Here is a 27,234-nt window from a genome sequence, read left to right as displayed (position 1 = left end):
GCGGTTAAAAAATAAATTTAATCTTGCTAATAGACATGCAAACAAGAACGCGCTGGCTACCTGTTGAAGGCGCGAGAGACAAACGTTTTCTCAGCCAATCAGAATGCAGCATACGCCCACGGTGCCCTGTGATTGGCCGGTCGTTTTAGAGGGGGGAAAAACACAACGGGGGGCACAGAGCCGAGGTCTCGGTTAAACATGACACAAGCAAGAAAAGCGCCGCATTGAGCTTTCGGGAGCTTTTCACGCGCGGGAATTTACATATTACGATATTGTTTTAATTATTTCACCGTACGGTTATTGTAGTTTTATGTTTTAGAAATAATACTCGTATGGCATTTGAATTATCTTACATTAATAAAACTGACTATTAATACCAAGTATGCAAATATATTAATTAAAGAACGAACAAAACATTTAACTATTTTTTGATATCTAAACATAGCTGTTTATAAGATGTCCAAACGAACAATAGTGAGTAATAAAAAAAGTTAGAAAATTTGAATTAAGAATTTGAGTTAAAATTTTTTCAAAATTTATTCTACAATGTCGCTCGGAAAGCAGACAAATGAGCATATAAAGAGGCCAATGAATGCGTTCATGGTATGGTCGCGAGGTCAGAGGCGGAAAATGGCGCAAGACAACCCCAAAATGCACAATTCAGAGATATCGAAGCGATTGGGCGCCGAGTGGAAGTTGCTCACTGAAATGGAGAAGCGACCATTCATTGATGAAGCGAAGAGGTTAAGGTAAGTACTTACGTACGAGCATTTATATTTTTTAATTAGGTTATAGTTTCGGAAGTAGGTAAAGTCACATTCTACTTTTGTTTATTTCTAAAATTATTGCGATATCAATTTTTTTATTAATTTTACGCGATACGAGAAATGTATATTGAATTTCAAAATAAAAGCCAAGTGCTAAAGTTATAAAGAAAAGAACTAAAAAAGAATATTGCTTTCTCCTTTCTTTCATAGTTGAAATTTTCATATTCAGCTTCGGAGGTTACACACTACACTATGTAAGAACATTTTATATAACCTAACACTGAATTAATTTACGATCCTCTGTGGTTTATGAAATAAAACTAAAATTAAATTATACTATTATTAAGTTATTACATTAAAAGATAATAGATATTTCTTTAAGTATTTAAAAATAGAATATTATTTTACTTAACTTTTTTGAACAGTATGTATATTTTTTTAAATTATTTTTTCATATTTAGAAAAAAGAATATTTTACCTACGAAACTTTCTGACCAGTATCTATATTTCTGTCATTTGCAATGTAACAAAGTATATTAAAATAAAGTAAAAATACCTACCTACTTAATTTTATAAACCCAACATCATACAGAGAATTTGTCACGATGGGCTAACTGACCTGACCTCATGCTCATCTTATCATAACCAGCGTAAACCGTTAGCGCAGGCGGGTGCACCATTCCATTATCATCTATAAAAAAAAAACATCATACAGATATAATTTTTAATATAATACTATTCTGTTGATGTAACTATATAGGTACATATAATCATTATTAATTTATCCGGTAAACGATGTTTTGCAAAATTATATTGTAAAATTGTAATGATACTAGTTGACCCGGCCAACGTTGTTTTGTCTTAAAAATTACCTAATCCTTTATGGACCGCCAAGAGTAGAAAATTATTATAGTACTAATAGCCCTATTCTAAAATAGGGTTGATGGTAGAAGGGTGAAAATTTAGGGTCACCTATATGTATTTTTAATGCCAAATAAAAAAAAAACAAATAATAGATAAATATTTTTTTAGCGGAACACTCGTACCATTTAGGGTATGAAAATAGGTTAGGTACGTCCTATTCTCAAACCTACTGAATGCACACAAAATTTCATAAGAGCCGGTCAAGCCGCTGCGCAAGACTTTTGTCTTGTTTGTGTGTTACAAACGCTGTGATACGAGAATTTTATACTTATATACCTACCTATTAAATAAATAAAAAAGATACTTTATGTAGTATCGATATTGTAATCTATGTTCAAGCCAAATCCATTAAGGGATAGGCAGAGGGAACTGAGTGCTTATTTTCTATCTTAACACAAGTCTTGTATAACTTTCATAAGTATCTAATTTTTTATTGTATTTCGGATGTATATATCTACCTACGTCAATAATAGTTTGTATAAAGTGTATTTGAAATATAGGAACAAAAAGCAAAGAACAAAAGAACAATCATCTGCAAGCAACTCCAGACAGAATAAAAGCGTCCAGTATAATATAAGTGTTTAAAAAAACATGTCAGTTGTATAATCAAACCTGAAGGAATTGTCCTGGGTTTATTGTTATTATTTTATATAATACTAGATGTCCCGGCAAACGTTGATTTGCCTAAAAATAAAAAATAAAAATTTAGGGGTGGACTACCCCTATTTAGGGGGATGAAAAATAGATGTTGGCCGATTCTCAGACCAACTCAATACGCTCACAAAATTTCATGAGAATCAGTCAAGCCGTTTCGGAGGAGTATGGGAACGAAACTGTGACACGAGAATTTTATATATAAGATAGATTTAGCTTACCTGGTTTTTAAAAACAATATAATATGTAGAGTTTCGTTTGTAGGATGCTGATTAAACAGTGATATTACAGAGTAACTAACTCGAGCTCCTTCAATAAGTTTGTTAATTTAAAAAATATGACTTCGAGTTTGTGTTTACACTCAAAGAAAAGGATATATAGATGTACAGTAAATTCTACTTAAATAGTACTCTACGTAAATGTAATAAAAAAAAAAAATTCACAGCATATATGTAGTGTTTATGTCTAAGATATTTAAAATATAAAACCTCTTGTCTGAACAAATAACGCCATATCAAGTTCATCTGCCAAATAATAGTATAGGACCGTCGACTAGAAAATAGTAAAATGTGTATTTTATTATAGGTAATAAACATATATAGGTACAATAAATTTCTTCCTTTCTTTCTTCCTTATATATATTATAAGTGTTGGAAACTGTTTTATAAATCATTTGTATTTATCACATTTTGGTCCACCTTCAAAATGTGAAGGATGGAGACCAAGACGACGAGCAAAGAAAACAGCACCGGTATAGTCGTAAAATAATTGTGTATTAATGACTTATGTCATATAAAAACAATATAGTGTTTATAAAAGAAATATACAATAAAAAAGGTTTCACAATAAGAGATATGAAGATATAATACATAACATAGTACATTGAAAAAAAACTCTTTTTCTCGGCAGTCGTAAAAAAAATACCCATAAAACTAGTCAAATGCGTGTCCCATAAACTAGTAAAACATTTTTTTTCACTGCTTCAGATTCCTGCGGCATTATCTCGGGGGTATTAAACAACTGTTTAATTAAAACCCTTTCTTTGTGATTCGCTATCTTCACGTGACGTACCTGCATTAAGTTTTTATTTCATCTCTATTTGTTTAGGATTTTTTTGTTATCATACAGACTAACAATATCACAGTTATAGACCTCCGCGGAGCAGTGGCAAGGCGTGTTCTTTAATGAAATCTCGAGATTGGTTCTAAGTTTTGATAATTAGATACATTTTCTCGACTAATTAATAGTATTTTTTTTTTCGGATTAGATTAGATGGTGCAAACTATAAGAGTTATACATTTTTTTTCGGACTACTCTAATGCTGTTGGCCGCAGCCGTCCTTTACAGCTTCACCGGACGATAGGGGGCGAGTGCAGATGGCACTCCAAACCCGCAGTAGAACTTATGAAGCGGCTGAAGGCCAACTCCCGCCTGACGGATACGACTTTAGTCTGAGGGAACCGCTAGAGTTCAAACCTCGGCTCAGTCCGTTGTAATTTCGATCCCTGTTTCAATTGGAATGAGGATCGTTCACTTCAAAACGCATAAATCTTTCGTCTTTCATTAATAGTTACGGTTTCGTCGCTGAACAGTCAGGTTTCCAAACTATGACCGAATCTATACAATACAACCTAATAATGCCTCGTTCAGAGGTGAAACACGTGTCGCAATATGGGTGTAGACTCAATAACAGTCGGAATATGATCACCAATAGATAAAGTTGTAACGGTAGTCAAGTTTCTGCACTGAATATTTGTTGTCTCACACATGCTAATTGTAGCGGAACTAAAGAAACTAATTCAATATGCATCTATTAATTAGTAGGTCAATATGTATTGAGACTAGAAACAGTAATGAGTAATTTAAAAATTATTATAATTAATATTATCTTTCTTGTTATTTATATAATTACTAACTTCGCACGGGTGTGCATGAGTTATACATATAAATCTTCCTCTTGAATCACTCATCGTTTATAAAGAACCGTTTCAAAATCCGATGCGTAGTTTTAAAGATTTAAGCATAGATAGGGACGGACAGACAACAACACCGACTTTGTTTTATACTATGTAGTGATGATAATAAATATTACTTTTCATATTTGCATGTTGATTCCCACCACTTCTCACAATTGTATATTCTACCCTTAAATTGTCTTGTAAATATTGCTTTCAGCAATAAGGCCGCCTTGTTGTATTTATTTTAATTAACTGCACTTTCTAACATTCGAAAATAGAACCTGAATAATGTTCAATCTCAGAAATTATTTATAGTCACTAGTAATTATAAATACAAATCTTTCTAACAGCCTTATGGGTAGCCTTACAACGTTATGGCGAAGCCCTATTCGAAGCTAAAAATTGTTAACTACATAGATACTTGATAATAATTTAACTGTGTAATCTTTGAGACAATAAAATTAACAGCTAAGGGTGTGAGCTGACTTGAGACAAAACTCAATATTTGTGAAACAACCCGTGAAATGGAATGATTAGCTGAATAAACAGCAAATACCAACCGCCGGATGTGTGCACACCCTTATCTCATTCGTATCTAGTAATTATTGAGCCGTTAAAATACTTCTGTTAGCATAAACAATATTCATTTTTAAATTTAATTTGATATGTTGAGTTGTCAATGATTTTGTTTAGATGTAATGTGTCATATTGACTGATCTAAGTCTATTACCCACTAAACGATTACTTGAATGACGAGCGTGCATGGCAATAGTTGTTCATGCACGGGATTTTCATTTAATATTAGATATAGACACCTATATAAATATACATTGTAAAGATATTAAATTAAAATTAAAAAAATAAGAAATTCATTTAAGTTTCTTGCCAGTTCTTCTCATTTGAATCTGTATAAGATTCAATTGAGAAGAACTGAACTGGACGGTAGGGAAAAAATAAATATAAATATATGACGTTCCTAAGTTAAAACGTCCTACATGATTTTAAATGATTTTTGAATTTATATTTGAATGGAGAGTTCAATTTTATCCGGTTTAATGTAAATAAAAACCAAATAGAAATCCAAAGCAACTTTAATTTGATTGGTTGAGTTGTTCAATGATCTTATTTAGAGTGTGTAATTTTATCAATTTAATTAAAATAAAAAAAAATAAGAGAAAGTCATAGCACTCCTTCATTACCATGTCTCTCTTATGGTTGCCAGACTTGGATATACAATAAATTCATACGTAACAAACATATATCCCAAAGAGCGATGAAACCTAGTAAATCTTTACGTAGTATAAAATGAGTCACTTCCGATGTCTGTTCGCTTAGATCTTTCAAACTACGCAATAGATTTTAGGACCGTTTTTTGCAATAGGTAGAGTGATTCAAGAGGCAGGTTTATATATATAATACATGCGTATTATAGTATAGAAAAAGCCGAGAAACTCAAGGATTTTAATGCATTCGTGCGATACCAGGGCGGGTCAAAATTATAATATAATATTCTCCCAATTTGAATTTACAAATGAATCCACTCCGAACTGACGGTAGATTTAATATAACATAAAATTCTGTAATAGACTTACATGAATAAAGATTTTTTTTATTTGATTTGATATATCAATCTTTAAATGCACATTACTCAATCTCTGCTTACTTTAGGACTAACTGTCCTAACTGTCCTAGGTTATTATAATTTATATAAATTGTAGATACGTTTATTTTTAGACTCGTATCAACAAATTTAATGTTATCACATAAAATATCACTAAATCACACCATAAACTATACAGTCACATTAACTTCCATTCAATCCCCGAAAATCCCTACAAATTTCATCCAACAAATCAATTTAATCTGGAGTGGCGCTAACCCCCATTGAACGAAGACAATTATCTGTTATTCATAGTAATATCTTGCATTGTTGGGGCGGCGTCACGTTATCGGGGACCGGCAGGGCTATAAAAATAAGCTTATGCCTCCAGTCTAACTCGCTAAAAGACGAGCACTCTACAGAGATGTTATTACCACCCTAAATATTTGTAAATTTATTGTACACAAATAGGATGTGGTATATCAAAATGCACATTATAGGTATTGGACACTTTGAAGCACTTGTAGATTAGATATAATGCACTACATGCGAATACATGCCTATAACAATTATTTCAATAGGTAGAAACAGCAGCATGGAAAATTTTTAATCACTTAAATATTGCCAGGTTATGTACACATTATAGTTTTAGACTATTTATGAAAACTAATGGTCGACCATAATTAATAAATAAAAACATATATATTATTGTGTGTCAAATACTGGTAGTGTGTCTAATTTTTCTTTTATTGATTTAATACATTTCTTATGAATAATTTTAAATAGAAAAGAGTGCAGTGTACTAATATTCGCCACTGCTTCTCTATAAATGAACTATAAGTGTGCGAAATATACGTTTGCTATATCTAATCTAATATTACTACTATGTCTATTAGATATCTATCTATTCTACTACTACACCACTCTATCTTTTATTTTTAAACTATTTATAAGATAAAATTTAAATATCTCATAAACGCGTTTTATCTACTCTATATAGATACCATAGCTAAAGTTAAATTAGAAGGGTTGAATATTAACAGTGGGCATGTGTACAAAGCCACTCCAATTTTTATTTCCACATTATTACATCATTAGGGGAAAAATTCTATTTAAAGATTTTTTTAAATAATAATTCAACTAAGTAACTAATTAAGTATTTGTTAGTCATTATAACCGATTATATACATATAATTGGTTATAATGATTTTTTTTTTATTCTAACCCAAATAAATATTTGTTAGTACTCGTATGTCTCATTTAGAATTAATTAAGTTATTTATTTAGAAGCACAATGTAATTACTGAAATTTCAAGGTGTATTGACGGCTCCGGTGGTTTTGCGGTTAGCACACAGCTTTACATCCGATGGTCGCGGGTTCGATTTCTCACATGATACAAACATTTGTATTCATGAGTATGATTGTTAGTATCGGTCTGGATGTTTTCTATATATATTATGGATGTGTTAAGTATATCCATCAGTTGTTTAGTCCGCATAACACAAGCTCTGCTTAGCTAGATGACGCTGTGTAAATTGTCCTGGATTATAATTATATATATCATTAATTATTTATTTAACTTCAATGCACACAATATACAAAATATAGTAAAGTACATTTGGCGGACTTAACACTATGCGGCATTTTCTACCAGTCAACCATAGGTGGTGCAGAGAATTTATTATTACATATAGATCTATATGTTAGTCTGTAAGGTATATATAATATGGGTTAATATTGTTATATAAATAATATTAAGTTGCCTGATTGAAAGGACTAGAGACATTATAGGTAAAAATGCGTATGTCATTAACTCATCACGCAATGAAACTTTATACAAACATGTATGTATAAAGTTGTATGTGAGATATCGAACCCGCGACCATCGGATGTAAAGCTGTGTGCTAACCGCAAAACCACCGGAGCCGTCAATACACCTTGAAATTTCAGTAATTACATTGTGCTGCTAAATAAATAACTTAATTAATTCTAAATGAGACATATGATGATTATTGAAAAATATTATGATTTTTTTTTATTCTAACCCAAATAAATATTTGTTAGTCGAGTACTAACAAATATTTATTTGGGTTAGAACAAAAAAAAATCATTATAACCAATTATATGTATATAATCGGTTATAATGACTAACAAATACTTAATTAGTTACTTAGTTGAATTATTATTTTAAAAAATCTTTAAATAGAATTTTTCCCCTAATGATGTAATAATGTGGAAATAAAAACTGGAGTGGCTTTGTACATCTTTTTTTTAAAATACATATACAAGTATTTTCAAAAAGATGTATCTAACATGTATATATACCAGTCCAATACCCACAACACAAGCTCTGCTTTGCTTGGGACTAGATCATGTTGTGTCTTTTATATCGGATTGATTTATACGATGTTATGCTTACTCAGTGATAACGGAGCCGAGGCTCTCAGTTCAATACAGTTCATACCCAGAAGTCTGTACAGATATATATAACAAATATTTGTAATAAATAAAAAAGGTTTATTCATCTCTGTTTACTGGACTTTTCGTCGATCATATCTGATATCTTTTTGTGGTATAAGGGAACATTGTTTTTTAATTTATATTCATTTACTAGCTGTGCCCGCGGTTTCACGCGCATGAAATTTATAGCCTATATATTGTCCTGATGTATAAGCTATATTGCTGTAAAGCTTCATCAAAATCCGTTCAGTAGTTTTCGCGTAAAAGAGTAACAAACATCCATCCGTACTTACAAATTTACGTCAGCAGTATATATGTCAGTTCCTTCCCAAAACAAGAATAATAGTTTTAATTTACATGTAAACTTACAAGTAAACTTAATTATTATTTCACTAGCATTGAACGCAGTTTCACTCGCGTTAAATTTCAATTAAAAATATAGGCTATGTGTTATTGCGATGCATAAGCTTATTAGTATTACGTATATAGTTATTGCGTGAAAGAGTAACAAACATACATACTCACAAACTTTTGCGTTTATATTATAAATAAGATTTTTTTAAACCTTCGTAAGTGTACAGTTTGATGCAGTCCTGACTCCCAAACTAGAATAAGCTGTAAATCAGGAGTTAGTCCTGTTAGTCCTTCCCAAAACAAAAATAACAGTTTTAGTTTACATATAAAGTCGTAAGTAAATTTAATAATTATTTTTTTAGCTGTGTTAAATAAAAAAAAATATAGCCTATGAGTTATTATGATTTATAAGCTATATTACTGTAAAGTTTAATCGAAATCCGTTTGGTAGTTTTTGCGTGAAAGAGTATCAAACATCCATACTCACAAACTGTCGCGTTTATAATATTAGTAAAGTTGAGATTCAATTTAACATTTGTGCGTGTGTGTGTGTATGTGTGTGTGTGTGTGTGTGCATGTTGTTTCGTAACATCAAATGAATTCAATATCTATAATGAATCATAGTCATCGGAGCAGCACAAGGAATTCGATTGTACGTCTGTTATTTTGTTATTTATACGATATCCGATAAGATTCAAGTGTTAACAGTTACACCCATTGTGACAGTGTCAACAATTGCACCATATCACAAAAACTTGTATCACATTTATATTGAAACATTCCCATATTGGACTCTACGCCTCTATCAGAGACTTCGCAGCGGGGAGAGGGGATTGTTAGTAATGACGACTCATCCAATAATAAAATATTCGGTGGTCTAGCGGTTTAACGCGCCGCTTTACTTCCGAAGGTCGCGGGTTCGATTCCTCGCACGGTGCAAACATTTGCATGCATGAGTATTGAGTATATTGATTGTATATTATGTATGTATTTAAAATAAAAATCTAAGTATTTATATAATGACACAAGCTCTGCTGACCGTGGGAGTAGATGGCGCTGTATTAATTGTCCAGGATTATTTATTTATTTATTATTACAATAATAACCGACAAATCACATAGTGTCATCTAGTCCTAAGCTAAAAAGAGCACTTGTTATGAGTACTAGTACTGATGATGCATTTTTTATTGTAAATATATACAAAATTTATATAGAAAACACCCAGATTAATACAAACAATCATACTAAAGAATACAAAAATTTGCAATGTGCAATTAATGTATTTTTGTAATAATGTACAAAATTATTGTAAAAGACTAAGAGCCGAGTTTCTTGTCAGTTCTTCTCATCTCGAAAGTACTCCAAACTGACGGTCCATTCACATATCATAAGAGTCTGTATTAGAGTCTACATGAATAAAGATATTTTGATTTGATTTGAGATTTAATAACTGGCCTAAAAGGTCAACTGAATTTCTTATTATTATTTCTTTAAGTCAATTACCTTCTTTCGAGGAGAAAGGGGATTGTTAGGAATGTGGATTGCCAATCCCATAGCTAGCAATGTACCATGTCAGATTGACCATTGGTCTATAAGATTCCCCCTAAAACATCTCGTTAAATTTTAAATACCTAGTGAATTTGCCACGATGAGCTAACTGACCTGACCTCAAGTTCATCTTATCATCCTCCACTGGTGACCCGCCAGCGTATACCGTTAGCGCAGACGGGTGCACCATTCCAATAGCATCCATAAAAAAATAGCAAGACAATAATTATACTTAAGTACATGAGTAATTGGGTATAAAAGAACAAGGTGGGTACACTATTCCATAATCATCTATAAAAAAAACTTGTCTAGAGGTGGGAAAGGGGTTAATAGTAACGGGATCTAGGGATTGCTTTTGTATGGATGATAATGTAATGGTACACTATTCTGCGCAAACGTTATGCAGACGATATAGTAAAAAAAATTCGATGTCAATCATACAAAACACTTTCTCCGACACACTCCTACTGGATCGAACATTTCGAGTGTACGTTCTATTTTTTTATATTTTACCTTCTCAATCCTTGTTTACCCTTATTCCTATCCGTTATCGGTCAACACAATGAACGAAACGGCGCACCAATGTTTACATAGATACTTAATTTTTATCGCCTTATGTTTGATCGTGCTATACACATATATACAGACACACATACAGGACAATGGCCAAGAGTTGCCACTACTAATAATTCAGGAGATGTTTTTTGTACACTAGCTTTTTTATATTAATTTTGTTTGTTTAATTTCTATTGTTTAATTACTCATTACCATCTGCTTCTTCCTTATCCCATTTATTTGTGGTCGGCGTATTGTTTTTCTTTTCCATTCATCCCTGTTCGCAGTCATCTCGTTATGTATGTATATTAATAGTTTTTTATTAATATTTCATCATCATCATCATCATCAATAGATTTTGACACTTCAGCCGCGATTTGATACGGCAAATATTTTAGTAGTTAAATGTGACTAAATTATGCCTATATAAATACATATGTATTCTATTATCATATTAATGAATAGGTAATATTTAAATATATTCATATACAAGCTGTGCCCGCAGAGACACCCGCCTGAAATTCATCCTATATGTTATTCTGATGTATAAACTATATGCCTACTGTAAAGTTTCAACAAAATCCGTTCAGTAGTCTCTGCGTGAAAGAGTAACAAACATCCGACCATACTCACAATTTGCATTTATAATATTAATTAATAAGATACATACGCGAACAGAGCAGTATGAAATTTCACGCACTTATAGTTTATATAGAGAAGGCAGAGTACTAATATTTTTTTTAATTATAGATAAAAATACATTAAATTATTACACACACTACCATGTATATGACACACACATGCATATATACCATTTTGATTATTTGTTACTGTTGGTTCTTTTTGTATTTTTATTATGGTCGAATTTCCACTAGTATGAATGTAAAACGCAAGACCCTATTCAACACTACTTTTATACGCATAATTCTCCCATAAGGTGACTTAATAAAAACCGAGTCAATATCTCCTCGCTATTGACACAACAATTTCAATATCTCTATATAAAGCGTTCCTTCATATCGACAATCATATCGATACAGTTATTTACCGTATTCGTATTAACTCCAATGAAAATACGCCAAAAAGTGTCCCATAAAAAGCGATGTTAGATGCGTTTTTTCTACGACACGATATTCTATTTTCCTTGGCGTTATCGTGTTTATTTGGCCGGCAAACACAGTAATGAAGGAATTGATAGTACGCTGGTCATCGACCTCTTTTTTTTTAGAAACTGTCCGTTTCCAACCGATGAATAGGAGGCGATGTATTTGATCCCGCAAGAATGAGGGGGCAATCTTGGCATTCATGTAAATATGTTGAAATATGACAGGAAATTGTGATATTCTAATGCTTGGATAAATATATATTGGGTTCACATGGAAGCCGGCTTCTTACATTTAGCAACTGCTAATGTTGTTATTGTAGGCGCGAAATAAATATTTAACGAAATGTTCACGGAGATTTTCATATTAAAAATAATCGTAACGGCAATTATAAATAAAAAGTAGGTAAAACGTTTTTTAATTGTTTATTTATTCGCTTACAATTACTTACTTATTTAAAGCTTTTAATTTAAAATTACAAATAGACACTTAAATTTTATTTATTTTTTGTATAGGCAAAAGGCCAAATTTATAATTGAGGTTGTAAAAGAACAGGTAAAAGTACATGTAATGAATAGGTTACATTGTTCTTCACAAGTGTCTATTTGTAATTTAAAATCACAGATAACATAATATTATCTACATATTTAAAATTAACAGGTTTTCACAAAATGCATACGAAGGTACATCCGGTAATTACATAAAAAGAAATAATTAAAATTGTTGACGGATATATGTCAATTGTAACTGTTAATTATAAAGAAATATAAAATTAATATTAAAATAAATATCTAATATTTATATTATTTTTATATTATCATAATTTAGCAGTAAGTCACAGCAACATGCAATTTGTTTTTATTTAATATTTTGTTCCTAAAGTTTGTGAATTCCCGATTAAAACTGCATTAGGTAAGTATTGAGACTACTTAAGTATCACTTCACGACCTACTTAAATTGTCGAGACGATCTTGAACTTGAAATGAGTACAATGTCAGAGAACGTCACTGCATCGTGTTAACTATCGTGTGACGCACCATTAATTAAAAATGGTAAAGTCAATAATCATGTAACCTGAAACGGAACGTCAGAGGCCAGAGCCAAAGTAATCTATGTGACATTGACAAGTGGATGACGGACGATTGAACGGAGGCAGCGGGAGTTTTGGAGCGAAAGTGTTGATATTATTATAAAAACAAATAAGAGATAGATAATTGTGACTAACCGGCATTACGCCTAAGTCGTCAGGATACTAGTGATTGTAAAAGTTCAGAAGCGGTACCAATCCCGCCTACAAATTCGACTGTAAGGTAATTCTGACTAGAAGTTGTGGTAAGTGAATTTACGTTAATAACACGCATACCATTAAACGCAGTTTCTCACTTGTTTTATTGAACTTTTGGATGAATTGCTTTCTACATATTAAATAGATTTAGTATGTACGATAACTTGCGAGAGTAATGACATGACATGTAGCACGATATTGAGGTATACAATATACCTAAGAAAGAAGTATTATGAATACATTAAGTATAGAACAACATGGCTATCTAATTAGTTTAAAATACAGAGTAACTATTGTTATGTTATTAATGCCTATGATAGAGTATGATAGGATATCAACAGATTAGAAACAGTTACATTAACTATGTTGACATACAGGTTGAACATGAGAACACATACCATGTTATACATATAAACAGTGTAATGGTATTGCTGAGTTTGTTGCTAATTCACAGTAAATTAGTCAAACTTACTGTTCAGTTTTGTGTGTTTGTTCTACGTGAATTGAATTGAAGAATTGTTATTATTTCTTTACATAGGTACACATATATGTTTGATGATCCCATTTCAGATAAATGACAATCACAGGCATAGTCCAGGTATATGTCTTGATGGTGGTTATATTCCCAAATTGAGACACTGTCATATGTATATATATTATATTGGTTGATACTTTGATATGTGTTTATTAATGAATTAATAAAGCATATTAATATAGATAGACACAGTATATTGTTGACATAAACTGATACCAGCAACATAACATGTTATATTTCATAATATTAGATATTAAAGACATTTTAGATGCTATCTCATGATTAGCTGTGAAGCTCTCAGTGAAAATAGTACTTAACTCTAATAGTACAATTATTATATTTATTTCTTGCTGTGTTTTGAATTTTATATATATAGCAATGGCTAACAATTGGTAGTAAACTCCAATGTTAAAAAACCGAATAACTGTAAACTATTATTATTAATAGTTCCTTATTTAATCATTATTTAGTATAAAATCCAATTGAGATCTATTAGGATCCTCAAGGTTATCATAATCATATGATATTGATTATTAATGTGTTGAAAAAGCACCTAGAAATGATATCCAATTCCTCAAAGGTGTCATATTATGCTGGAATTATATATTATATGTATGCTCAGATTGAATGTATTATATGTTTGAGCAATTGGTTCACTTCTTTGATGCTTCTCTTGAAATTCATTAGAATGGCCCTTAGCAGCCATTGTTGATCAATAAAGGTACTTAAAGGTCCTGTGCAGGTACCTGTAGCTATGTACATTTGTCATTTGAGACAATGTTTAGTAAGTGAGTGTTGGAATTTATAAGCACCACATTAATATGTGACATGTTAGAAAGTGATAGATTACAGGTAAGACTATTCTTACATGGTTCAGTTTTATAATTTATGAAGTTGTCTTTTAACCTAAAGAAAAGCTTTTGGTAACTCCAGAAATGAATGTTATTGGCTCTTGATTGTATTATTGATTGTACAAGAAACCTGTTGAATTTTCTAAACAATACTTGAGCAACAAGCTTGTCTTTAAATTTACTATTAGTGTTATGAATATGAATAAAAGTTTTTGGAAATAAGTTAATATTTGTGTACATACAGAATGTTTGGATATATATATTGAGTCGCAACAGTGAGAGTATTTGCCTTTTGATGAGTTATAACTCTCCATACAGTAAATTGCACAAAATGTCATGATTTTATAATATGAATATGTACAACATACGACAATTGTTATCACAATAATGAAAATAGACTATTGTAATATATTGCAATGTATTGCTATATTGTCCAATCTTGTGTAGTGCATAAGCTAATGAACTGAAGATTTGCTGCAAGGATCTGAGCTTAAGTTATCCATTGAGTTTTATTATTTAGTGTCATTTGTAGAATGACAGTACTAAGAAACTATAAAGTGGACAGATTCATTGTTAAATCTGTATTGGAATTGAAATGTGAACCAAGGAGGAAATCATTGTTTAAATTCAAATTGTATTATATATTTGTGAAGTACAGATAATAAAAAAAAAAAAACAAGTAGAATATATTATTGAATATTAATATAAATAAATGTAAACTGTGATATGGTGAAATAGAGGAGAAAGGAAAAATTGGATACTATTTTTAAATGGTTTATGTAACTTACCTTCTATGTATTTGTAGACTACAGGATTATAAAATATTTTATGATTTGACTAATGAAGTTTCTGTATATTAATTAGTTATTATTAAATAGTCTCTGTGGGAGGCAATGTTAAGATATTCAAAGTACATAAGCTTTAAAATTATTATAGAGGAAAATTATGAGACACAGACAGACAAGATTGTTAGGAAAGTAAAGAGATATGGATATTCTAGAAAACTTTGCTGATGACCTTGGTAATTTGGTTATTAATAGGCTGCATAATTGTCCATGCATGGAAATTCGTTCCCATTCTATACAACCGTTATATATTTATGAGAATTCCTGATTGTTGGTGTTTTATGCTATGCCTTTATAAGCATGTGGTTTGTGTTATTTAATATAACTTTGTTACCAAAGAGGATGAGACTGAAGTTAGTCGGTTTTATGAAGATAGCACTTCTATACTGTGGCAAGCTTCCAATTATCTCCTGTGAATCTACTGTACTGTAGAGGACAGTGCATGGTGATTTCGGTATAGCTATGACAGGAATATATAAGTAAAAAAAAAAAAAAAAAAAGAATAGGAAAAATCCTCAATATCTTGTGAACACAAGTTAATCACTGCAAATGTAACTTAGATTGAAAGTGAGATGTTGGTATCCGTTGGGATGAACAGTGATTCACAAGCACAGTATCAGTATAATTTATAGAAGAAAAAAAAATATAAATAGTAATAATTCAAAAGAAAATTGTATCATATGTACAGGTATAAATACATATAGTAATGCCTATTTAACATTTAAATAGTATTGTGATTGATTGGATTGTAGGACGCCATATAATGAAATGAAAAATTTATAAGCCATATATATATATATATATATATAAGAAAATGGCAGAGACGACAGACAAAAGAAACGTAGGACAGCAGAAAAAAAAGATAAGCAGATGACATAAGAAAAAAAAAGGAAACAGCAGGAGAAGACTGGATGCAAATTTCCATAGAGAGAGACATGGATAGTCAGTATGGACGAGCTGGTTTATGAATATGGATACTGGCGTAATTTATGAGATTTTTATATGGTTTACTGATGGATAATAAACTACTTTATGAATAGCATATATGTAGAATGAAAAATAAATACTGCATGGTCTAAGTTGTAAGTTTTACATGTTATAGAGAAGTATTTGTTGAGAAAATGTTTGCGAGCTGAGCCATTGTTCTTTAATTATAATGGTATTATAGTGAATACAAATTTAAGAAGCACAGGTACAACATAACAAACAAAAGGACAATTGATTGTTTTTAAATGTATGAGCATTAAAGTTTTGAAAAGTGTACATGGGTATACTAGATTTAAGTTGAAAGGATCCTATTGAACCTATAACTGTTTTAAGAGACCTTTATATCTAATGCAAATAAAATGAGAGAGAATATAAGTTGTGGAAGTAAGGCTATATCTGTCAATGTAACCCCAGGAATATATAAGAAAAGTTACTAAAGGATATAAAAGTTAAGATATAAGAAAGTTAAATATTGTTAAGGATTACAGTTTACAGTTATAAATTACTGTTGTAGATGGTTTTGCCAATTTTATTAATTTCTAGTTAACCTTTGTTAAATCTTGAGATATTGTATCTATTAAGATTTTAATTGATTAAAAAAAAACAAAAAGAGTATAATCGAAGCGTATAATGCTAAATTAACGAGCATGTAAGAATTGTTGGTATACATGTTGACTCAATTGACTGGAATATGAGATTGGATGTGTTGTATTTAGACCATTGTCACTTTTGACATAACTGTTGAGTTGAAGTAAAATAAAAGTGTTAACTAAGGCTTTTAATAGTAAACTCATCAACATATAAGAATTGATGCTGTCACTTGCATAGCATACGAGAACGGATGTATTAAATAAGTGAGGGTGTTTTAATGTTGAATTGTACAAAATTACAGGTGTAGAGATATTGGAAGTTTATAATAATAACGGTGATGTTGTTTTCAAATATTTGGTTGATATTGATCAGATAAATAAGATTGAATTAAATTTAAAGCGTTGTCTTTGACGACGACGGAAGTTAAAATTTTTATAAGTAATGATCAACGCAATCAAATGCTGGGCATTTGATTCCATAGATTAGTCTGAGCACCTATATGCACTTGTATGTGTGGCTGAACGCCCTTTGGAGAAATCGGATTGACTATTGTACTAACTAAATAGTTTAAATTGAAATTAATCCTTTCAGAACTGATTTTATGTGTCTGTTGTAATTAATGGGAAATTAGAAGAGGTGCTAATTTATAGAACCCAGACACCGTATACAGACACTTTAGAAATATTATGAATAAAGCGCTCGAGGTGTACAAGATAGTTACACTGCAAGATTGTAGTAAGGACGATCACAAGGTAAAATTTGATACACCTCTATGGAAAATAGTCGGTAAATATACGCGGTGAAGAGTTGTACATGAACGAATAGATCTGAAAGATTAAGGAATGTTAGTGATACAATGATGAGTTACAATCGATGACAAGCTGAATTATGAGCAAAATGGCTAATAGAACGGGCGGTTGATATGACAATGAAAAATGATTTGCAATACTTTGATGAAATTATGAGATTAATATAATTATCATATGACTATGAATACGATTTATGGATCTTAAGGTAAATGATGGTGATTTAGATTTGATGATATACTGATGAGATGATTGCGCTGAGATCGCGGCTGATGGTTCCGTATACGTTAGTTCACGGAGAAAATGGGGATCCGCGTGTGCTCAATGCGACGTACAACGAACGACTCGCTTTTTGTTGATGCTACTCAAGATTTGGTAGATAATAATAGGAGTAGGGTATGTGGTAGTAATATATTGCATGTTCGTTCAGAAATTGGTAGATACTAGATATATATCAACCAGATATATAATTCGAATTTGGTACATAATTAAATTGAATTAACTTATGATTAAATGTTATAAAGTCCTTTAAAGCGTTGGAGAAATAGTAAAATGGAACCAGGAAATCCAGTTCTTAAAGATATGTAATAGAATAAAAAGTAATAGTAAATTTTGATGGGAGTGCATATAACCCATAGTTGAGTTGCAATGTAGAGCACTTGAGGCTGAAGTAAAAATAGCATAGTACCATAAAGAATATGACTAGTTGGAGGCCGTAACTCCTTGCGTGCGCAAGCGGTGAATGCCTCATTGAGAAAATGACCAGTTGTTAAATATTTGATGTGTTTCAGTTGGAGGCCGTAGTTCCTTGTGGCGGCAAGAAGTGGCTGAGTCTAATGAGAATCTGACCAGTTTGAGGCCGTAGCTCCTTGTGTGGGCAAGCGGTGGCTGAGTCTAATGAGAATCTGACCAGTTTGAGGCCGTAGCTCCTTGTGCGGGCAAGCGGTGGCTGAGTCTAATAAAATCCAGATCTGTTGAGACCGTAGTCATAGTGGGCAAGCGGTGGCATTTTTTTAATGTTTTGTTTTAACAGGTATTTCACTAATTAGCTAGGCAGCCGTGTTTGCAGAGATGCTGACTAGTACCTGGTGTGAAAAATTAAGTGATACAACTTAAGGCGGAAAAATATAACAAAGACTGAATTCATGATGTTGAAATGTAATGTGTAGTTGTCAGTGGCAACTTTCATATTTTAAGTATGTAAATTATCTCAAACTAAATTTTATATGATTTTAATTTTATTATATTACCCGATGTTAACTGTTATGATAATATCGAATGAGGCCCTTCGATAACGTTGGATGGCCGAAGTGGCTACGAATACCATCGATAAAATATAAAGTGAATAGTAGGCTTACTAAACTCACGTTCGTTTGACGAAAGTTAGTAATTCGTTTTATGGAAATTGCGCAAGGTTTTACAACAAACTCCCAGAGTCTGTACTCAATTTGCCAGAAAAAGAAATCAAATGTGTCATAAAATATTTTCTTTGTAAAAAAAAAAAGCTTATAAAATTGAAAAATTTATAAATGTCATCATTTATAAATCAGTGTTTTTTTTTAGAAAATATCTAACTTGAAATTCATAGCGCTGTCAATGTTGTCTGATTGAACGGAGATTAAGTGCGTAGCGGTTTTTATGGTGATTGCCGCACGCCTAATCCTTGTTGTTAATTAAATATAAGTAAATCAATATTTATTTAAAAGAGCAACACACAGGTTTCTTGTTTATTCTTCTTGTGATGAATCTGCGTTCCGAATAAGAGATAGATTCAAAAATCTTGACTACTCAAAAGTGCTTATATTAAGTTTGTTTGAATAAAGATTATTTCTATTTAACATTAATCTGGAACAGTGGGTTTTGGTTTATGTTAAACTGGTGTTGTAAAGAAAATTGAGATCAGTATCTACAATCATTTATAGTTCCCTAAATGTACAGGGTTCAAAGGGTGCAATAGATTACTTGACCAGTGAGCTGATGGTATTGTTAAGTAAATCATAACTGAAATTCAATGAATTATGTTATATTAAAATAATTCTCTGGTAAATCAAGAGTATCGTCGAAGTAAAATAGTAGTAGTAGTATTGAGGGTATTAGAACCACTTGAATAATATTGACCTGTTATTTTCTATTGGTGAGGTGAAGGCAGGCAGCGATTTTGTTCTAATTTTATGTCACGAGAATAATACTTTCTCTTTATATTTTTTTCTCTATATATGTAGGTAATTAAGTTTTACCTTTTGTAATGTGATATGTTAAATTTATCCGTTAAAATATTCATGATGAGAAATGTCAAGTTCTATTTTGGAGGTATAAAAAAAAATGCAATGTTCATAAGATCGGAAACTTACATTGTGATGGTGATATGTTACAGTCTGACTCATAGAAGTCAATCACCGCCAAATAATTGTTTGTTACTCTAAAAGGTTGTTCATGTTTTTGGGTGATTTGGATTATGTAAATTAATATGTTATGTTATATTTTGTGCATTCTGAATGCATGCCGAAACTTAGCTCTGTTAGTATTGATTTTAGATTGTAAACCTTTGACAGTATACTAAGATAGTCAATGTTATGAAAGTAATGTGTATCTTTAGTTTATTTAGTTAAGTATTTGTTATATGATCCTGTAGACACTATATCCTTTGATAAGCATGACTACGCTCATCAGTTACCTATGTGTCTGGGCCAGACACTATTGCAGGATGGCCGACTGTTAACTATCGTGTGACGCACCATTAATTAAAAATGGTAAAGTCAATAATCATGTAACCTGAAACGGAACGTCAGAGGCCAGAGCCAAAGTAATCTATGTGACATTGACAAGTGGATGACGGACGATTGAACGGAGGCAGCGGGAGTTTTGGAGCGAAAGTGTTGATATTATTATAAAAACAAATAAGAGATAGATAATTGTGACTAACCGGCATTACGCCTAAGTCGTCAGGATACTAGTGATTGTAAAAATCGGTACACAATAAACCTAATGATTCACAACTGCGCGCCCTACATTTTGCAAACAGATGCGCGCAAAACCTCAGCACTCTGACGAGCTATCACCCGCCCTCGGTACGTCCGAATAATTACAATCGAGTCGCTGACAATCGCGCGATTCTATCACAAAGCTCGCATAATCGGACACTATGACGAATGCCACCGCAGCACTACACGACTTAAACGCCACGCTAGACATTCAAACTTCAACCGTAATTCTATTCTGCGTGAGTGCAAATTGCATTAGCAATTTTGAGCATATAGTGATGTACTACAGCATGATACCCGTTTGTGACAGGGACAATGCAATAATCCGCGCATTGTTGAGTCGACATTGTTGTTTTAAGGGCGGCCGGGCGTTCGCAACAATTGTACGTTTTATTGCATAAATAATAATGTTATTTCGCCCAGCGGCGTTTCATTGTGGCTTTTTGTCACTAAACTTTGAATATTGTTCGCGACTATAACGATTTAATACGATTGTATTTTATACGCATACGATATTTAATTGGTTTTTTTTAAACTAAAACTTTGCCAACTAAGTAACTACAGCAGTTAATTACAGTAACTAAAGTAGGCACTTAAGCACTTAACTGAACGAGTTAGTTTTTATTTATTAGAATATAACATATTCGTGCACACCGTGTTATAGAAACGTCCATTTTAATTCTTGCTAGACACATATTTCTATTGTATTGCTAGATACCTAATAAAAAACCGCGCGAAGTACACCAAAATTTATATTAAAGAAATATTATATTTTGTATATATTTATATTTTAAAAATACTCGATAAGTGAGTTATCCTGCAATTTATGATACTCTAATTTAAAAAAAGAATCTGCCTCGAATCTGTTTAATGTTTCTATAACCGTAATAAGAAAATTTAAATTTAGAATATTAGAAAATTAAAAATTTAAATTACAAATGGCCATGTATTACGGCCGCAAATGATTGCTTCTCCATTTATTAAAATAAATATAATTATATTGTAGGCGATTGTTAAGAACCAAATCTTTAGAACATTGGATATTAGTCCTAATTTAAAATGTCTTTTACAGAGCGCTCCACATGAAAGAACACCCAGACTACAAATATCGGCCACGAAGGAAACCGAAAGCGCTCGTGAAGAAGGAACCAAAATTCGGTTTCGGTATTAGCGGATTAATGGCCCCAGTACCGAGATTAGTAACGCCGTCGGTACCCCATCCGGTACCACAGCTGCCAATGCCGCACCACTTGTTACCAGACAAGCCGGATCTGAGCAGGGCCCTGTTCCCGCCTTTGCCATACCCGTTCTACCCTTTTGCGAAGATACCGTCCGATGATGGGAAGTTTGCGGCAGAATTGGCTCACCTACAGGTAATGCGGCCAGTTTGTTTTAGGAAGCGAAAGTCTTAAGGGGGTCTTCCTATGTGACGGCCTGTTTTTTAGGGATATTTTAGGATTTTTTTTCTACGACCAGTAAATATTTAGAGCTTCAAGTTTTTTATCATTTATTAACACATATTTGGACAGTATAAATATAAAATTTCAGCTAAAAATATTCAGTCAAACTAGAGTTACAGCGCTCTGAACACCCCCGCCTCGAAAAAAAGAGCTCCCACTTCCTCCACGATTCCGGCTGATCGGCTTATCTGAAAAAAAAAAAAAAACGGCGTTTTAATTTGTAGGCTTAAAATCACGGAATGACCTATAATCAAATGAATATAAAAAAAATTGGATTTTTGATAGACATTTGAAATAAAAGTTGCAAATTAGGCGTTTTTTTTTTTTTGTTTTTTGCTATAAAAAAATCGAAGTTTTGAAAATTTTCGATTGATAATAGTTCATTCCATGCGTTTACATATATTGAGTGTGCCCTGTAAATTTCAAGTAATTCGGTCCAGCCGTTTCTGAGATACAATGGAGGAAAGTTTGAAAAACACAGTTTTGAGAAAAACGCGTTTAAAGTTTCAAGTCCGTTAAAAACTATTAAAATATCAACTTACTCTCAATCGGCGATGCCTGGTCCATAGAGTATTCCTTCCTCTTCCTCGTGAAACTCTTTTAAAGCAGATTGTTCAGCTCTTGAGTCAATCCTGGCTTGTTTAACGACATCACTTACGCGCCGCTCAGAGCGTAAGATTCGCTTTTCATCCCGTTTCTCAACATACGCTTGGGCTTCACGACCAACAGGGCATCCCATAATCGACATAACTTTTAAAATACCTTGAAAACCTTCATTAAAGATAATAACTGCTAAGTAGCTAGCAATTTCAACAACTTTGGGACCAGAATGAAGATGTTTAGGAGCGAAAGTCCAAATCAAAGAATTCAAAGATTCGTTATTGTTTTGTGTCTCTGCTCCTAAACAACGAATTAATAATTCGTCTTTCGATAAATCTTCGAAAACCGGTTTGATAGCTTCTTGGACTTGCGGAATTAGAGGTGGTTTATCGTGATGAAATTGGTCCAGTTCATTATTAGCTTCAGCCTTACGCCATTTACACCAACTGTCTTCGCCTTCTGGACAAAATTGATGCTGAGGGTTTTCATCAGAAGAACATTTGTGATAGTACGTTGCCCAAACTTCCTTTCTCATATCTTCAAGCGAATCTGGATGGCGTCGAATTGCTAATCCGTAGAATTTTGTAATTTCTTGGATAACTTTATCAGTAAGTTTACCTGCTCCTTTTCCTCCTATTCCTTTATTGGTTTTATCCTTTTTAACAGCCCGAAGTCGTGTTCCCATCCTCTTTTCTACGTGACCCACACATTCTTTTTTTGTTACCGCAGTATCTCCATACGGTTTAGTATCTAGGATGCCCTTGAAAGTTTTGCTGTCACCGTCGCCAATGTATGTTAGATACTTTACGCCATATTTTTCTACAGACCTCAGAAACATTTTCGTGATGGCACTTATTTCCATTTTACCGGAACTTCCGGAATGGTTTATGGTGCATTCATCTACATGCGTTTCATACCACATCTCGTATTCTAAAGGATTTGTTTTTTTTTTATTTTTCCACAAATTACATCCACCACAAAAACTACTCATGACCATGACATCTAAAACTTTCCTAGTGTACTTGCCGATCAACGTAGATACGCCGAGCAGAGATGAAAAGCCTCTTTTCTTCCAAGTACCGTCACCTGACACAATCAATTCATCCTGTGGTTTTCCTGATTCTTCATTCATAGTTTTTTCTTGCGTAACAGCGAATGCCAATAAAGTATCACACAGTGAAGATGTAGCAATATGAATGTTTTTCAGTAGTGCAGTATAAGTAGAATTTGCAACACCCGAACACATGTCCATAAAGCTACAGAAAAGATTTACTCCTTCTTGACCAACTCCCAATAATCGCATCGCAAATACAAACCGACGATTAACCTCAAATGCATTTCCGATCAACGGGCCTGAGTTTATAACTGTCTGTTTTTCACACTCACACGATAAAATAATTTTAAAGCCTAGGCCTCGGAAACTTGATCGCGAAATAGACACGTCACTTTTACAAGTTTTACATATAACTATTTCAGAGATTGCAGCAAATACAGAAACAAACTCCAAAATGCAATATGCGAAATTCGAAGCGATGGGAACATTCATGTTCATGTTATTTTTAAGTTTTTTGGCCGAAGCTGATGTAAATACCGTATCATTTTGGTGGGTAAAACGGTTTCCACTAAACTTTCTTTTTTTACTACGACCAGGATGAACATTTCCACTCGTACTTCCTTTCCGTCCACTCATTATGAAAAAAAAATAATTTGTAGCTGTTGCTCTCTTCGAAGTTCAACCAAGACTAAAATAACTTCGGTAAAATATTATAACAATAGAAATTTCTGTTTAAGTCTGTAGAAACGTGTCTAAACTTGTATAAACAAATATATTAATAAAAGGGAGGCCAGGTATAAAGCCGACGGTACACAATAGGCCCGGTCTCTAACTGCCAACTCACCGCTCCTAACCGCTCTTTCTTTTACCTGCTGTATCTTTAAAACGACTTCGAATTTTCTAAAATCGCTTTACTACCGTATTCTAGACATGTTAAGAGAGCAATTTATGAAAAAAAAAAAAATCGATTTTTTCAACCCATCACATAGGAAGACCCCCTTAATAGAAATACTGAACTTAGTCTTAATAGAAATAACTTGGTTTATTACAAATGACTTTATTCTTCAAATTCAACATTCCATATTTAAAAAATGACATAGATAACGAAGAAATAGTAAAGTAAAATTAAACCTCAACATTATCTGCACTGCGTTAAAGATTCGAACATTCTCGACTTCTCAACTTAAGCAGTAATTGGGATGGCAAACAAGCCCACCTATGGTAAATGGTAACTATCGCCTATACCTATACATGAACAGCACTACTAGCATCACTTTATCACATTCCAGAGGAGTAAGACATCATGTTTCTTAACCGGTATTTTAACTCCCTAATCTGCACCTTACAATTGAAATATAGCTTACAAGCTGCGCCAAGCAGCTTGCTTTGCTAACATCGGCGAGCGTAGAATAGAATAGAATAGAAAATTCTTTATTCAAATAAACTTACATTAAACAGCTTTTGAATAGTCATTACTTATTTTTTTTAATCTATCACTAATTTCTAAAGCTCGCTCATCACAAGAAGAATGAAAAAGAAACTTGCGTATTGTTCTTATAAATAATTTAGTAACTTGTAACTTTACATTTTTAAGTACAAATAAGTGAGATTGAGGTGCTCACTTAGACAACTTTTTACAATAAACCTCGGTAATGTCTCCAATTTTGAAACTGAAAAATATTGGTTTCCAATTCTAACAAAGGTGTTGTAACCCATAGGCGATCTACGGTGGTGCGTTATACAGCAGTGCGTTATACAATAGCGCACTGTCCCCCTGCGGGTGCCCCCCTCGTCGGACTCCGTCCCCCCCACCAGCAGACGTGAAGCGTCCAGTGGCTTACGTCCTGATGAAAAGCGATGAGGAACCGCCCCAACACGTCATATGAAGGCCGGTGGCGCTCCCAGCTAGACCTTGGTCTCATTGGGAGCGGCCGTCCACTTCTGTTCAAGATCGGGAGACCAGCTCGCCGGATAGTGTGTAAATTGGTATGTGAGATTGTAAATATTTATCGATATAAATATGAATTCATGAGCAAGTGATGAAAGACTAATTTAAAGTGATGAACTAAAAGTGATGAAGTGATTAGAAAAAGAACATAAATAATGTGGAGTTGAAGTACCAAAGCAGCAAAGAGTAATCTCTACCAGTGTTATTGCACTTTTTTTATAATCAGCTAGTGATTTGAAAGATATAACGAAGGAATGTTTTATGTGTACTAGATACCCAGTACATGTATACTCTCAGTATAGTCAGTGTTTTACGGTTTAAAATAGAATTAAATCAAAATAAACAATAAACAAATTATATTATTTTTGAACGACCCCAAAAAAGTCAATATTACCTACGCATGCTTAATCGTAAATTGCATTAACTAAAAGTTATTTTATTGAAAAATCTACTTTAATTGCAAGTCGTAGAGTCGATTTGTCCGATTCCTTTGTTTTGAGTTAATACTTTTTGATGTTAATATCCTCGCGAATATGTTTATAATTAATTCAGTTTTTGTAATTTTGTTGATATTTTTTATGTAAATATAATTAGAATTATTAAGAAACATTAAATTGTTACATCATTTATTTTCTTTCTACACAGCCATGAAAAACACTTTAGTACTCTGTCACATTAATCATATATACGGATCGCTAAATATTTTATTGGATATTACCAATAAATTCTTATTGTGACATAGTATAGAAGTGTTTCCTATAGCGATTTTAATTTTAATATGAAGTTCATAAGGTTGAAAGTGCAATGAAATATACGTGCAATGTATAGATGTTCAGAGGTCTGCCTCTTCGAATAGGTAACATATCATAGTTTAGTTATATATGTAATAATATGTATAGTTAGGAGAATTAATGTCAATTTGTAAAAAGACTAGGTCAGTTTAACTGTTGTTTAATTGTATTTCTAATGAGAATCTTGACATTATTCTACAATATATTGCACTAAATGTATACTTACTACATCTTTTCAAACGAGTATAAAATTATCTCTCTTTATACATATATAGTTTGTTGTCAATTGATTTTTTAATTTCTAATAATCTACTTCAATTTTTATATTAAAATGGTTTCACAAATAACATAGCTTGTATATAGATTAAAAAATATTTGTTACGTTTTATTTGGTGGCCATATCTCTCTCTCACTCTTCATGGATATATGTCCCACATGGTGGATGGGGTCAGTTTTCCTTATTTTTCTCCGCCACTTTACCCTATCCCAGACATCATCGTCACTCGCTCTACCACATCCTTAGCAACTACATCTTCCGGGGACCTGTCTGACCGGGGACAAACTTCAAGTAATTGT

The 27,234-nt window shown here is 32.5% G+C and overlaps 1 protein-coding gene across 1 annotated transcript; it reads left to right on the top strand.

Annotated features, from left to right (window-relative positions):
- Positions 1–263: 263 nt before the first annotated feature.
- Positions 264–26,282, top strand: LOC131851613 (transcription factor SOX-14-like). Its single transcript, XM_059202132.1, has 3 exons — positions 264–749; positions 21,878–22,178; positions 25,638–26,282. Exons 1-3 carry the CDS (start codon positions 547–549, stop codon positions 25,803–25,805), a joined length of 672 nt encoding a protein of 223 aa, XP_059058115.1. The 5' UTR covers positions 264–546; the 3' UTR covers positions 25,806–26,282.
- The last annotated feature ends 952 nt before the right edge of the window (positions 26,283–27,234 follow it).

This window comes from Achroia grisella, unplaced genomic scaffold (assembly GCF_030625045.1).
Source record: "Achroia grisella isolate CSIRO2021 unplaced genomic scaffold, CSIRO_AGI_Agris_v1 utg794, whole genome shotgun sequence".
Taxonomy (NCBI): Eukaryota; Metazoa; Arthropoda; class Insecta; order Lepidoptera; family Pyralidae; genus Achroia; species Achroia grisella.
The sequence above is the reverse complement of the archived record's forward strand: the minus strand, read 5'-3'. Positions and strand labels throughout refer to the sequence as shown.